Below are 13748 nucleotides of genomic sequence, written 5' to 3'. Positions count from 1 at the left end.
GTTTACTGATGAAAAAAGAAAGCAGAAAATATGCTTTGTGCCTGATCAATTCTCCCCAAATATCACCTTTAACATCTAACTTTCTCATTCACTGATTGAGATACTGCTTTGTATTATGTTGGTTCAGAATCTTAAATCTGAGCCTACAAATAATTTTGCAATATAATATGTTTTTTACTTTAAACTTAAGTCAGTTAGAAAAAAAGAAGCAACAGTTCCTCACTAGTATATTATTAAACTCAGTAGGAAAATATGACTAATGTTATCATTATGTTAAAAGTGTGTTCTCAGATATGTCATGTTGCTAGTTCCTGTTTTACATGCTATTTTATTAGGACTCCTCATCCATTTTAAATAGCAAGAATTGCCCTTTTTAAAAATTTCTTTCTTTCTTCCAGTTTTATTAAGATATAATTGACATATAGCACTGTATATGTTTAAGGTATAGGGCATAATAATTTGACTTACATACATAATGAAATGATTATCACAATAAGTTTAGTGAATATACATCATCTCATATAGATACAAAATTAAAGAAATAGAAAAAATATTTTTCTTGTGATGAGAACTCATATTTCACATATAACATACAGCAGTGTTAATTATATTTATCATGTTGTATATTACATCCCTAGTATAACTGAAAGTTAAAGGTAGTTTTGACTACCTTCAACCAATTTCCCCTCCTCCCCTGAGGAAGAATTGCCTTTTAACATTTAAATGGATGATGGTTCTGATGTTCTTACTTTATGATATCCAAGGAGTTTCAAAAGGTCATTAGCATAGCATAAACGGACCTTATTTTTTCCCATTATAGAAAATTGGAAAAATACATAAAGTATTAAGAAAAAGTCATCAAGAGTCTTACTAGCTAAAGATATGTACTATCAAGATGTTAGTGTATTATATAATACAATCTTATTTTCTAGATATGACTGTTTTAGTTTTTATATATGTAGTTATAATCATATTGGTTAGAATTTTATAGGCTTTCCCCCCTTCTATTTTGAAAAAGCTAATTACTTTTCAAGTGCATATGTTCATAAACAGGGATTAGTACAGTCCAGAGTCATTCTACAGGATAAAATGTTTTTATGGATGTTAGTACAAGTTTTTAAAGAAAGAAAAAGCTCACATTATTAGATGTAGATATATTCCAGATTTGAAAGATCTGCAGACACAAAATGATTATGGCTTTCCTTGTCACACAAAATGTTGATAATCTTTCCTTTAAAACTAGAGTGCTTTTTTTTATCATAAAGCATTTTCCTTTATTACAAATTCTTTGTAAATATTTTAGTAGCTGCATGATATGAGGTTCAGATGTATCACAATCCAATTTGTAACACCTCTTCTGTGCTACATGCTTCCCTGGATCGCTCATTTACATTTATGAATGAAAGAACATGGCTACTTGGTTTCCTCTCCCAATTTGAGTCTCCTTTGAATAAATCAGGAAGGCTGATAGGAAAGCTGGGGTCTACACCAAACCCACCACTGGAAAAAAAAAAATGGAGGGGTCTTCCCTGGTGGCGCTGTGGTTGAGAGTCTGCCTGCCGATGCAGGCGACGCGGGTTCGTGCCCTGGTCCGGGAAGATCCCACATGCCGCGGAGCGGCTGGGCCCGTGAGCCATGGCCACTAAGCCCGCGCATCCGGAGCCTGTGCTCCGCAATGGGAGAGGCCACAACAGTGAGAGGCCCGCATACAGCAAAAAAAAAAAAAAAAGAAAAAAAATGGAGAGAAACTGTCATTTGAAACCCTGGCTCCTTTGAAACACATCATATGCTTTTTAAGAGTACTCTGGCAGCCTTTTTCCTGGGGCAAACACCATTGCTACCCAGGAGTGTTAGAAACCAACTCAAGCAGGCCACCTATTACAGGTTAATTCTTAAATCAAACATCTTGATTTCTCTTCCTCTTCTCATTCTTGCTCTCCACAACAGGCAATCATAAGGGACTCCATTGTAAAAAAAAAAAAAAGTTACCACCTGAGTTACAGTCAGTCCTCTCTCACTTAGAAATTCTTCTGAGATGTGTTAAGGTTTTTTCTTTGGTATGATCCACTCTGCTTCCCAAATCCTTTTCCATTCTCTTTTCAAAACCTTTAGTCCTGCGATGTGTACTTTTGTTTTTGTGCTTTTACCAATTCCATTTTTAAAAAAATTTTTTTATTGTTAATTCAAGAGGATTTTATTTGTGTGAGGGGAGGTAAATGCTGATTTCAGTCTGCCATCTTGAACTCAAAGTGTTGCATTTTCTTTTTAACACCCAAAAGTTCAGAATTTTGTTTTTAAAAAATATTTTAATTTTATACTGGAGTATAGTTGATTTACAATGTTGTGTCAGTTTCAGGTGTGCAGCAAAGTGATTCAGTTATACATATATATATACTCTTTTTCAGATTCCTTTCCCATATTGGTTATTACAGAGTACTGAGTAGAGTTCCATGTGCTATACAGTAGGTCCTTGTTGATTATCTATTTTATATATAGTATATTTTATATATATAAATTTTTATAATAATTTTTATCTTTTCTTCACAGCATTTATCATCTCTTACTTAATGTCTTTCTTTCATGCTAAAGTATAAGCTCTGTAGAAGCATAAGCCCTGTCTTCTTATTCTTCCTTTTACTTTCAATGGCCTAACCCATTATTAGGTACCTAATAATTATTTGTTAACTGAATGAATGAATGTGTCACATAACTTGTCTACTCTCAGTGAATTTACTGAAACTTAACACCTTAAAATAGTAGCTTGTGGGGGGAGTGATGGTAGTATCTGTGAACAGCTTGAAATGAGATACAAAATTTTCCGGGTATGCCTCTCTTGTTTATCCTACAGTTCTCAATTTTCAAAGGGGCCCATTAAAGAAAAAAAAGGCTGAAAGTCACTGCCTTAGGAAAAGACCCCCAAAGTAGCATTTTACTCTAAAATATTTAAAGATCTCAACTTTGTAAACTGCTAATTCCCTCTAACTTAATTTTAATTCCACAGATTTATCTGTGGCATTCCCTTGGCATATTTTAGAAGCTTGGAATTTCTCAGGATCAGGTTCTGCAGCAGTTCAGTGCTAAGGTGAGAAGGGGCATCTAGGTAAGGATTGACTGCAAAGAAATGATACCATGGTACTCCTAGAAGCAGAGATAACAGAAGTAATTCTTCAATAGTCTTGGAGCACAAATACATTCTGTTTGTTTATAGAATACTTACCTTTTCAGCTGGGAGGATGTGTTGTTTCATGAACTGCTTCACCCTAGTAAGAACTTCGTGGCCTGTCCTAGTCTGTACAAACAATTGTCTGGTAGTATCAGTCTGTGGAAGTGCAGTACTGAAAGTTCTTTATAAAAAAAAAGTTACAAAGATGTGCAAAACCATTATTATAGATTTCTGAATAGAATGTAATGTCTTCCCCCAGTTTCCCAAAAACATCTCTCAGAAGAAGTTTCCATATTTTGGAGTTTTTGTCTTTCATGTTATGGAAGGAATGCAGAATCACTTTATTTTAAACATTAAACTTTAGTGCTTAAAGCACTTTTTGGAGAAAACATAAGCCTGGCATGACCTCAATCAATGGGAGTTTAAAATCTTTATTGAAGCCACATATCAGAATCTCTAAACAAGAAGGCAAAGAAATAGAATACAAATTTAATAATTACTCTTAGTATATGCCTCACAAATACAACTGCTGGATATCATTATAAACAAGACCTTTAAAGATCATTATGAAAAGCAGCATCATCATTTGTCATGTTGTGGAGATTACAAATATTCGTGTATGAGATGAACTGTAAAACACAACTGTCCTAATGATATGCCATGGATACTTGTGGCTTGGGCAGAATTTCCAGGGACAGCATCATCCGTGCATTCAGTAAGTGCTATATATCACACTGTTTTTTTCTGTTTGTTTCTTTTAAATTTTGCTTTATATTGGAGGATAGTTGATTTACAACATTTACAATGTTTCAGGTATACAGCAAAGTGATTCAGTTATACATATACATATAGCTATTCTTTTTCAGATTCTTTTCCCATATAGGTTATTACAGAGTATTGAGTAGAGTTCCCTGTGATATATGGTAGGTCCTTGTTGATTATCTATTTTATATATAGTAGTGTGTATATGTTAATCTCAACCCCCTAATTTATTTCTCCCCTCCATCACACCTGTTAGATGGCAGTGTGTTTGGAGAAAGTGTATTAGATGTCTCAAAAGTGCTCCACTAATGGAGATATGAATTTCAAAGACTCTTATGAAATGTCTGAATACAGTTTCATGCAATGTCATGGTGGAAGAGAGCAACATTTCTAAACTTAATAAATCATCTTATATAATACATAACTTTAAACAGGTATATGTAAGTAACTTAAATATTAGAAGGAAACATTTGAGAATTTTATCAATATCTTAAAGGTTTATACATTCAAATTGCAAAAAAACCCACAAACCTCTTTTAATCATTAAATGGGTATTTTCTTTAAATCTGAGGTCAATTTATTTTCAAGCATAAAAGAGATTTACTAAAATATTTTTTACCATGATTGGCAGCAGCAATTCTGGTGTTGTAAGCAATAAAAACAATCCCTATCCCCCTAAAGTTTATGACCTTCACATAGCTAATAAAGGCTCTAATTTGAGTTAGCCACAGAATCTATATTTTCTTACCTTTTTGAGAGTTGTAATCCAGTTTCTGCCAGAGGTTGCACAATATTGGCAAACTGAAAGCTACTTTCAGATGCATTATTTCCCAGAAGATATCTACTATATACTCCCTATAAGTAAATTAATACAAAGTGATTAAAATTCATGGAAAACTATTCTTCAACTATCCAGTCTTTCCACAGTTTCCCAGCTACGTGAATCACTAAACTTACAAGGTACTAAGATATAAATCAGACTATCAGTTCTATTAATTTACATGCAGGCATAATTATACCACTCCAAGTTAAAGACTTACACTTGTATCATTTGGTTAACATACTCTCATCATAACAGAATTATAACTGGAAATCAAACCAAACTTTAAAATGAGTTTAGCAGTTACTAAAGATACCAAATTGGCAAGTCATGTCACCTCTAAAGATCATTGCTCTCCCTACACAGTGGAGAAAAATCTAAAGAAACTAAAATAAAATTAAAAACTATAAAACCAAAGAGAAGGCAATGAGAGACTTCTAAGAATATTTTATCTCATTTTTTGGACCCCTAATTTAGGTGAAACTATTCTCCGTTGAACAGTGTTAGCTGAATGCTCATCTGTTTTTCTTTGTTAATTCTCCATGTTCTGTGTTTCCAACATAATATACTCTCCTGTTCCCTGTCCCAAACACATTCAACTGAATTTCATTAATTTCTTTATATAATTCTTTGTACAATAAAACACTGTAGCAGTCTTTCCGTCATTTCCAATTTCACATTTCTAGTTAGAATGGAATGTTCATGATCATCTCTAAGGCTACTAACTACACAGTTTATGACATACATATTAATTTCGATCGTAAACCATGTCAAGCTTTTATTTGAAATGAAAATACATTTTAAATTCAAAGCCTATCTGTTATCTCACTTTGGAAATTGACAGATATAGAAACATACCATAAACCCTATTTTGAGAAATGCATCCAATCAACATGATTAACTAATATGATTAATATGATTCTAAACTACAGGATGAGATGTAAGACAACTATTTCCTAGACATTTCAGTTATTGGAGGACAGCATGAACTCTGAGGACAGGGAAAAATAACCATAATTTTCGTTAATCCTTCTTTTCCCATTCTTTTTTGTTTCTAAAATCTCTTATTTACTTGTTCTTCCTCCAAGCCCTAACCCCTTACCAGAGATGAAGCATCTCAATTTCTTAAAAAAACTAAGACTCAAAGTATAAGGGAGCTGAGTTAGTATAATGAAGAATGCAATTGTCTAAACTGTAAATTTAAAAAACTGAATTTATGTTCAGTTTTCTCTCAAAATTTATCACATAACTATCACATTATTAGAAAATGGAAAATGGACAATTAATTATGTGTTTGAGTGAGCTTATCTACTCGCTGGCTTTGGGAAATACAATGATAATTCCTTCATCATCAGCCCTGATTAATAGGGTTTTATAATCTGAATCAGATATCATATAAGGAGTTTAACTCTTTCTTATATTGGATATTCAGGAAATAACCAATTCTCACATGCTTTTTCTGTTTTTGTTATTATGTCTTTCTCTCTCCCTTCTTCCATCTTTTCGTTTATTATACCAAAAAGTGATACCACATTTTGCTACTCAAATTTTTCCCTTGCCAAATTCCTATTCTGTAAACTCTGGATTTCTGTTTTATCCATGTCTGGTATTTGTTATTATGGAAACTAAATTGATCTAAAGATAAGAATATAAGAGAATACCCTGGTGGTCCAATGGTTATTAGGACTCTGTACTTTCAGTGCCAGAGGTCCGGGTTCAATCCTTGGTAGGGGAACTAAGATCCCACAAGCTGAGCCATTATGTGGCCAAAAAGAAAAAAAAAAAAAAAAAGGAATATAAAACCCCCAAAGACCAAAAATATTGTCAACAGTACATCAATAAGTAATGGTGAAACACATGTTAAAAAATTAATTACCTGTGCTATTCCAGCAATTTTAAAATATGAAAGGGCAAGAAAGAAATTCCAGTTAGGAAGATTAGAATTAATTCCCCTGCAGCGGCAATATATTGAAATCAGTTCTTCCATTGATGGTACCCCTATAAAAACAGTATATACTATAAACTTTAATAAGAATGTCATGGTGAATATTTTAAAATGTCATATTGCATATAAATATAAAACTGAACATAAAATTAATCCATATAACAAAACATTAATCCATATAACACAACATTATAATCTATATAATTATAATATTATAATTAAAATATTAACTATAATATAATATAATCTTATAATATATTATTACTTATATATAGTATAAATTATATTATATAATATAAATAATGTATTATATTATTAATTATATATAATAAAATATAATATTATAATTAAAACATTATTATCCATATAATTATAATCCATATAACAAAATATGCTCTAAATGTTGATTTCCAAAAGAACATTATATACAAATGATTATATTTTGTAACAAATTACTAGAAGTGGAATGATACATTCAAAAAAATCGACAGAATAAAATGATTTAAAAACATTTCAAGAAACAAAAGCTATTTATCTAAGATTGCAATATAATCTTTTTATTAATTATGAAGCAAAATAAATATAATTTTATATTAATAGCAGTTTAGGCAACACTATGTTTTCATACCTATGTTTTCTTGCAAATGAGGACTTTGACTTAACAATGGAATGGTCCTTGGCCAAAAGTAGAACATAGAGAGATGAGCCAAGTCTGACAGAGGATGACCAATGGTTGAAAGCTCCCAATCTAGTACAGCTACAACTCGAGACTGTAATTAAAAATAAAAAGGTTTTAATATAGTAAATCCAAAACAACTAAAATAAGGAGATGAATGAAATAGAATATAATGAAAATCATATTTTCCATCAAAAGCAAATGTGAGGCTGTAGTTTGCAGTCTTTACCCACAGCGGCACATTTCATTTATCAAATAGAGCCAAGTCCCCTTGTTCCATTGCTGGCCAACAGCTCTGCATTTTACTTTACACAGCCTTAACATGCCTACTAATGAACGGAGGCAAAAGCAGTTGAAAAGTTTCAACTGGGAGTAACTATAGTAAAGAAGAAATTCTAACAATTACTTATAATTTAAGAATCTATTCTCTGGTAATGAATCTTACAACATAACAAATATTACACTCTTATGACAATAGTAATTTTTTAAAGTAAGTTATTTCATGCTATAGATATAAAACTATAATTGTTATAAAAGATGCTGTTTGTTTTATGAATACAAAATCCACCATTATATAGCAACATGATAAAAGAGTTGTGTAATTTGGAACCAATAACACGGAAAGCTTTCCTCATTCTATTTTGTAACAATATGTATCAAGGGACTATATAGCTTTATGTTAAGAACACAGGACATTCAACTGCAAATACAAGGGGAAAAGGCAATTTGTAAAATAATATGCATAGTATGATCCTATTTGTTTAAATAAAAAGGGTACAAATGAATACACAAAGTTGAAAGAATATACACCAAACTGATAGCAATAGCTATGGTTACTTCAAGGGACTGAGGCAGAAGGGATGGAATATGGGAGGAGACACTCCATTGGAGGGTTCTGTACGGGAGGAGTGATATGATAGGATTTGTATTTTAAGGTCACTCTAGCTGCTATGTTTTGAATAGACTGTAGGGGAGGCAATGAGGAGGCTGTTGCAATAATCTAGAGAAGGTTATCTAAGCCAGATAAAACAGCAAAGCTCACTTAAGCAATGCAAGTTACTGGGTTTCATGCCTTTATGTAACTTTGTGTGTGCTTGCACTCCCTTGCTTCTCTCATACATTTGAACACATTATTGTAGCTTAAAGGAAAAATGTGGTCTTTGGAATCACAGACCTGTATTCAAGTCCTAGCTCCACCATTTACTGGCTGTGTAATTCTGGACAAGCTAGTTAACCTTTCTGATTCTCAATTTTTGCAGCCATAACATACACCTCTTGCATAGAGTTAGTGTGAAGATGAAATAAGAGCAGGTAACATGTCCATTTTGTTTACCAGTGTCTAGCTGCGAAGTACCTGACATACAGTAGGTGGCCAAAATGTATTTATTCAATGAATAAGTACAGAGCCTGGCATATAGCAGGCAATAAAAAATTTACCATTATGACTACGGGAAAAATTGATCACTGCTTCCTCTATGATTTGACTTCATAAGACTTTTTATGGTTGTGGTTATATTGAATTATAAGTTACTATATATGCTAGATTTGTTAAATTTGCTTAAAAAAGGGATTGGACGCATTTTTCTCTATACCATTCTGTTTGTTTCTGTGCTCTTGACGTCCAAAGAAAAGAAGATGATATACTTAATTATGCTATAAATGTTTAGCTTTTTTTAATTGAACATTTTCCCTGGAGTTAAGTTTCAAGAAATCTGAAACATTTTAAAAGTAATTACCCACAAAGCTATAAAACAATAGCCAGTGAGAAAAGCTGATGGGTCATCAAATTATCAATTAGTATAAATTAATTAGCCATGGTTTATTAGAATCCTGTCTATTCCTGTTTGTGTACAGAGCTATAAAAAGCATAGCATAACTTCTAGTGGATGAGGTGAACATTTACTAATTCATTTTGCTGCTAAAGAACTTAAAATGATTTCTGAGAGTTTTTTTGAAACCTCAGCACAACTAAAGCTTTTCATTTTGTTGATTATCTTCTACCTTGAGTTTTATTTTCTAGGTATGCTTTTTGCCGTATTGAATTTTTTAAAAAATTTTAAATTTATTTTTGGCTGTGTTGGGTCTTCGTTCTGCACATGGCCTTTCTCTAGTTGTGGTGAGCGGGGGCTACTCTTCATTGTGGTGCGTGGGCTTCTCATCACAGTGGCTTCTCTTGTTGTGGAGCGCGGGCTCTAGGCACACAGGCTTCAGTAGTTGTGGCATGCGGGCTCAGTAGTTGTGGCACACGGGCCCTAGAGCACACAGGCTTTAGTAGTTGTGGCTCACAGGCTCTAGAGCACAGGCTCAGTAGTTGTGGTGCACGGGCTTAGTTGCTCCGCGGCACGTGGGATCTTCCTGGACCAGGGATCAAACCCATGTCCTCTGCACTGGCAGGCTGAATCTTAACCACTGCTCCACCAGGGAAGTCCCTTGAATTTTATTAATATGTATGTATATTACCTTTTCAAAACAAAAGAAACACATACAATACAGTAGGACTGACAATAGATGAAGGAGGTAGGAAAAAATATAATAATTTTTAATAAAGTGATAAAGCTAAGAGTAGGTCATTACATAAAATTAAATGTCACAGGTCATATTGATATATAGTTTTTAGCGTTGACAGCAGAATTTGCTCTGAGTTTTCTATGGACAAAATAAAGTATGAAGCATAATCAGTCACAATGTTTATAGTGCATGTAGATTAAAAACAAACCAGCTGCACCTGGATCGCTTCCAAGTGCCCATCAACAGATGATTGGGTTAAGAGGATGTGGTATATATACAATGGAATATTACTCAGCCGTAATAAAGAATGAAATATTGCCATTTGCAGCAACATGGATGGACCTAGAGAATATTATGCTTAGTGAAATAAGTCAGACAGAGAAAGACAAATACTGTATGATATCATTTACATGTGGAATCTAAAATATAATACAAATGAATGCATAGGCAAAACAGAAACAGACTCACAGATATAGAAAACAAACTTGTGGTTACAAAGGTGAAAGGGGAGGGGACAGGGACAAATTAGGGGTATGGGATTAACAGATACAAACTACTATATATAAAACAGATAAGCAACAAGGATATATTGTATTGCACAGGGAATTATACCCATTATCTTATAATGACCTATAATGGAGTATAATCTGCAAAAACCCTGAATGACAATGCTTTACACCCGAAACTGAAACTAACATTATATTACAAATCAACTGTACTTCAAAACAAAGCAAAAAAACCCAGCTGCTCAAGAGTGACAATTTTCATGGAGATCAGTCAAGACAGCAGAGTAGAAAGACCATGAGTTCACCTCCTCTCAGGAGCACACCAAACTAACAACTATAAGCAGAACAACCATCAATGAAAAAGACCAGAACCAACCAGAAAAGATCTTCTACAACTAAAAACATAAAGAAGGAACCACAATGGGGTGGGTAGGACAGGTGGACTCACAATATAGTCAAGGCCCATAACCCAAGGTGGATGACCCACAAACTGGAGAATAATTACACTGCAGAGGTTTTCCCACAGGAGTGAGAGGTCTGAGCCCCACGTTGGGCTCCCCATTCTGGGGGTCCTGCATCAGGAAGATGAGCCCCCAGTGCATTTGGCTTTGAAGGCTAGTGGTGCTTAATTGTGGGAGTCCCAAAGGATTGGGGGAAACAGAGACTTCACTCTTAAAGGGTGCACAAAAAATCTCACACACTCCAGGACCCAAAATAAAAGCCATAATTTGATAGGAGCCTGGGACAGACCTACCTGTTGATCTTGGAGAGTCTCCCAGAGAGGCAGGAGGCAACTGCAGCTCACCCTGGGGCCACAGACACTGGTGGCAGCCATTCTTGGGAGCTCCTTCTACCATGTGGACATTGGTGTTGGCAGGCACCATTGTGGAATCCTCCCTCTGGCTTATTACCCCCAGGACCCAGCCCTGCCCTGGCCCAACAGCCTGCAGTCACCAGTGCTGGGGCGCCTCAAGCCAAGCAACTAACTTGGCAAGGACACAGCCCCACCCATCAGCAGACAGGCTGCCTTAAGACCCCCTAAGCCCACAGCTGCCTCTGGATGTGGCCCTGCCTACCAGAGGGCCCAGGACCTAGTTCCAGCCACCAGTGGGCAGGGACCAGATGCAAGAAAACCACAATCCAGCAGCCTGCAGACACAGCCCATCTACCAACAGGCCAGAGACCCTGGCCCTGGGACAAGCCTGGCCCCAGCCCTGCTCACTAGCAGGCTAATTCAAGCTTCTGGACACCCCAGACCCTGTGTCAGAAACCCACCCCCCACCAGCAGCAATCTGATACCATCTCTGGAATCCCTGGACCCTGCAACCAACTCCAGGACCTTATCTGCCTGCCAGTAGTCCAGAAGTAACCCCGGGACCTGGCTTCACCCACGAGGAAGGTGGGCAACAACCATGGAGTCTTCTGGACCCTGACTCTGCCAACCAGTGAGCCAGCACTAGCCCTGGGGCCCCCTGGGCTAGTTCTTCAGTCAGCGGCCTTGTGACCCAGCCCCGCCAACCAGCAGCCGGCAGCCTCCACACAAGGCAGAGCCTAGCAACCAACCAGACTGGAGGCTAACCAAACCTACCAGACTGCCCACATATTCAGCTGGCCACAAGAGAAGGTTCCAGGTAGCCCTCATAGGGGGAACCCCTAGAGCATATAGCTTGGGAGATGAGAAAGAAGTGCACTGCTGGGATGCATAGGACATCTGCTACAGAAGGTCACTTCTCCAAGGTTGGGAAATGTAACTAACTTAGCAGATACATAAAAATACAAACAGCAACTTAGACAAAATGAGGTGGCAGAGGAACATGCTCCAGATGAAGGAATAAGACAAAACCCCCGAAAAAGAACTAAGTGAAGTGGAGACAGGACATCTACTTAATAAAGAGTTCAGGGTAGTGATGGTAAAGATGATGAAAAAACCCAGAGTGGATGCACAGAGTGAGAAGTTAGAATTTCTTAACAAAGAGTCAAAAAATATGCAGAACAACTGAACAGAGATGAAGAATACAATAAATGACATGAAAAAATATACTAGAAGTAATCAATGGTAGACTAAATGATATAGAGGAATGGATCAGTGAGCTGGAAGACAGAGTAGTGGAAATTGCTGATGTGGAACAGAAAAAAGAAAAAATAAGGAAAAGAAATGAGGACAGTTTAAGAGACCTCTGGGACAACATCAAGCACAATAACATTTGCATTATAGAGGTCCTACAAGGAGAAGAGAGAGAGAAAGGGGATGAGAACATATTTGAAGACTTAATAGCTAAAAACTTCCCTAACCTGGGAAAGGCAATAGACATGCAAGTCCCATAAGTGTAGAGTCCCATAAAGGATTAACCCAAAGAGGAACATGCCAAGACACACTTTAATTAAAATGGCAAAAAGCAAAGATAAAGAGAGACTATTAAAAGCAACAAGGGAAAAGCGAAAAATAACATATAAGGGAACTCCCATAAGGTTATCAGCTGACTTTTCAGCAGAAACTCTACAGGCCAGAAGGGAGTGGTACAATACATTTAAAGTGGTGAAAGGAGGGCTTCCCTAGTGGAGCAGTGGTTAAGAATCCACCTGCCAATGCAGGGGACACAGGTTCGAGCCCTGGTCCTGGAAGATCCCACATGCCATGAAGCAACAAAGCCTGTGCACCACAGCTACTGAGCCTGCACTCTACAGCCTGCGAGCCACAACTACTGAGCCCGCGTGCCACAACTATTGAAGCCCACACGCCTAGAGCCCGTGCTCTGCAACAAGAGAAGCTACCGAAATGAGAAGCCCACACACGACAACAAAGAGTAACTTCCACTCGCCCCAACTAGAGAAAGCCAGTGCGCAGCAAAGAAGACCCAACACAGCCCAAAAGAAATAAATTAAAGAAATAAATTAAAAAAAAAAGAATAAAGTGATGAAAGGGAAACCCTACAACCAGGAATACTCTACCCAGCAAGGCTCTTATTCAGATTTGATGAAGAGATCAAAAGTTTTACAGACAGACAAAAGCTAAAAGAGTTCAGCATCACCAAACTAGGTTTACAAGAAATGTTAAAGAAACTTCTCTAAGCAAAAAAGAAGAGGCCACAACTAGGCACAAGGAAATTATGAAATGAAAAAGTTCATTGGTAAAGGCAAACATAAGTAAAGGTAGGAAATTATCCATGCACAAAGCTAGTAGGAAGATTAAAAGACAAAAGTAGTAAAATCATTAATATCCACAATAAGCAGGTAAGGAATACACAACCAATTAGATGTAAAATATGATATCAAAAACAGTAATCATGAGAGGAAGACAGTACAAACGCAGGGTTGTTAAAATGCATTTGAAATTAAGCAGTCAGCAACTTAAAACAATCATATATATA

General features: G+C 36.0%; 1 protein-coding gene across 1 annotated transcript in view; it reads right to left on the bottom strand.

Annotated features, from left to right (window-relative positions):
* ACAD11 (acyl-CoA dehydrogenase family member 11) overlaps window positions 1–13748 on the bottom strand; it is a gene marked incomplete at its 5' end in the record, with an annotated part of 88059 nt that overhangs the window by 47514 nt on the left and 26797 nt on the right. Inside the window, 4 exons of the mRNA XM_079923074.1 lie at window positions 3218–3344; window positions 4674–4780; window positions 6622–6743; window positions 7319–7460. Of these exons, the coding sequence (XP_079779200.1) occupies window positions 3218–3344; window positions 4674–4780; window positions 6622–6743; window positions 7319–7460 (498 nt within the window). The remainder of the gene's footprint in view (window positions 1–3217; window positions 3345–4673; window positions 4781–6621; window positions 6744–7318; window positions 7461–13748) is intronic.

This window comes from Stenella coeruleoalba (assembly GCF_951394435.1).
Source record: "Stenella coeruleoalba genome assembly, chromosome: 5".
NCBI classification, from domain to species: Eukaryota; Metazoa; Chordata; class Mammalia; order Artiodactyla; family Delphinidae; genus Stenella; species Stenella coeruleoalba.
Note: the sequence above shows the minus strand (reverse complement) of the source record. Positions and strands in the feature narration are given on the sequence as shown.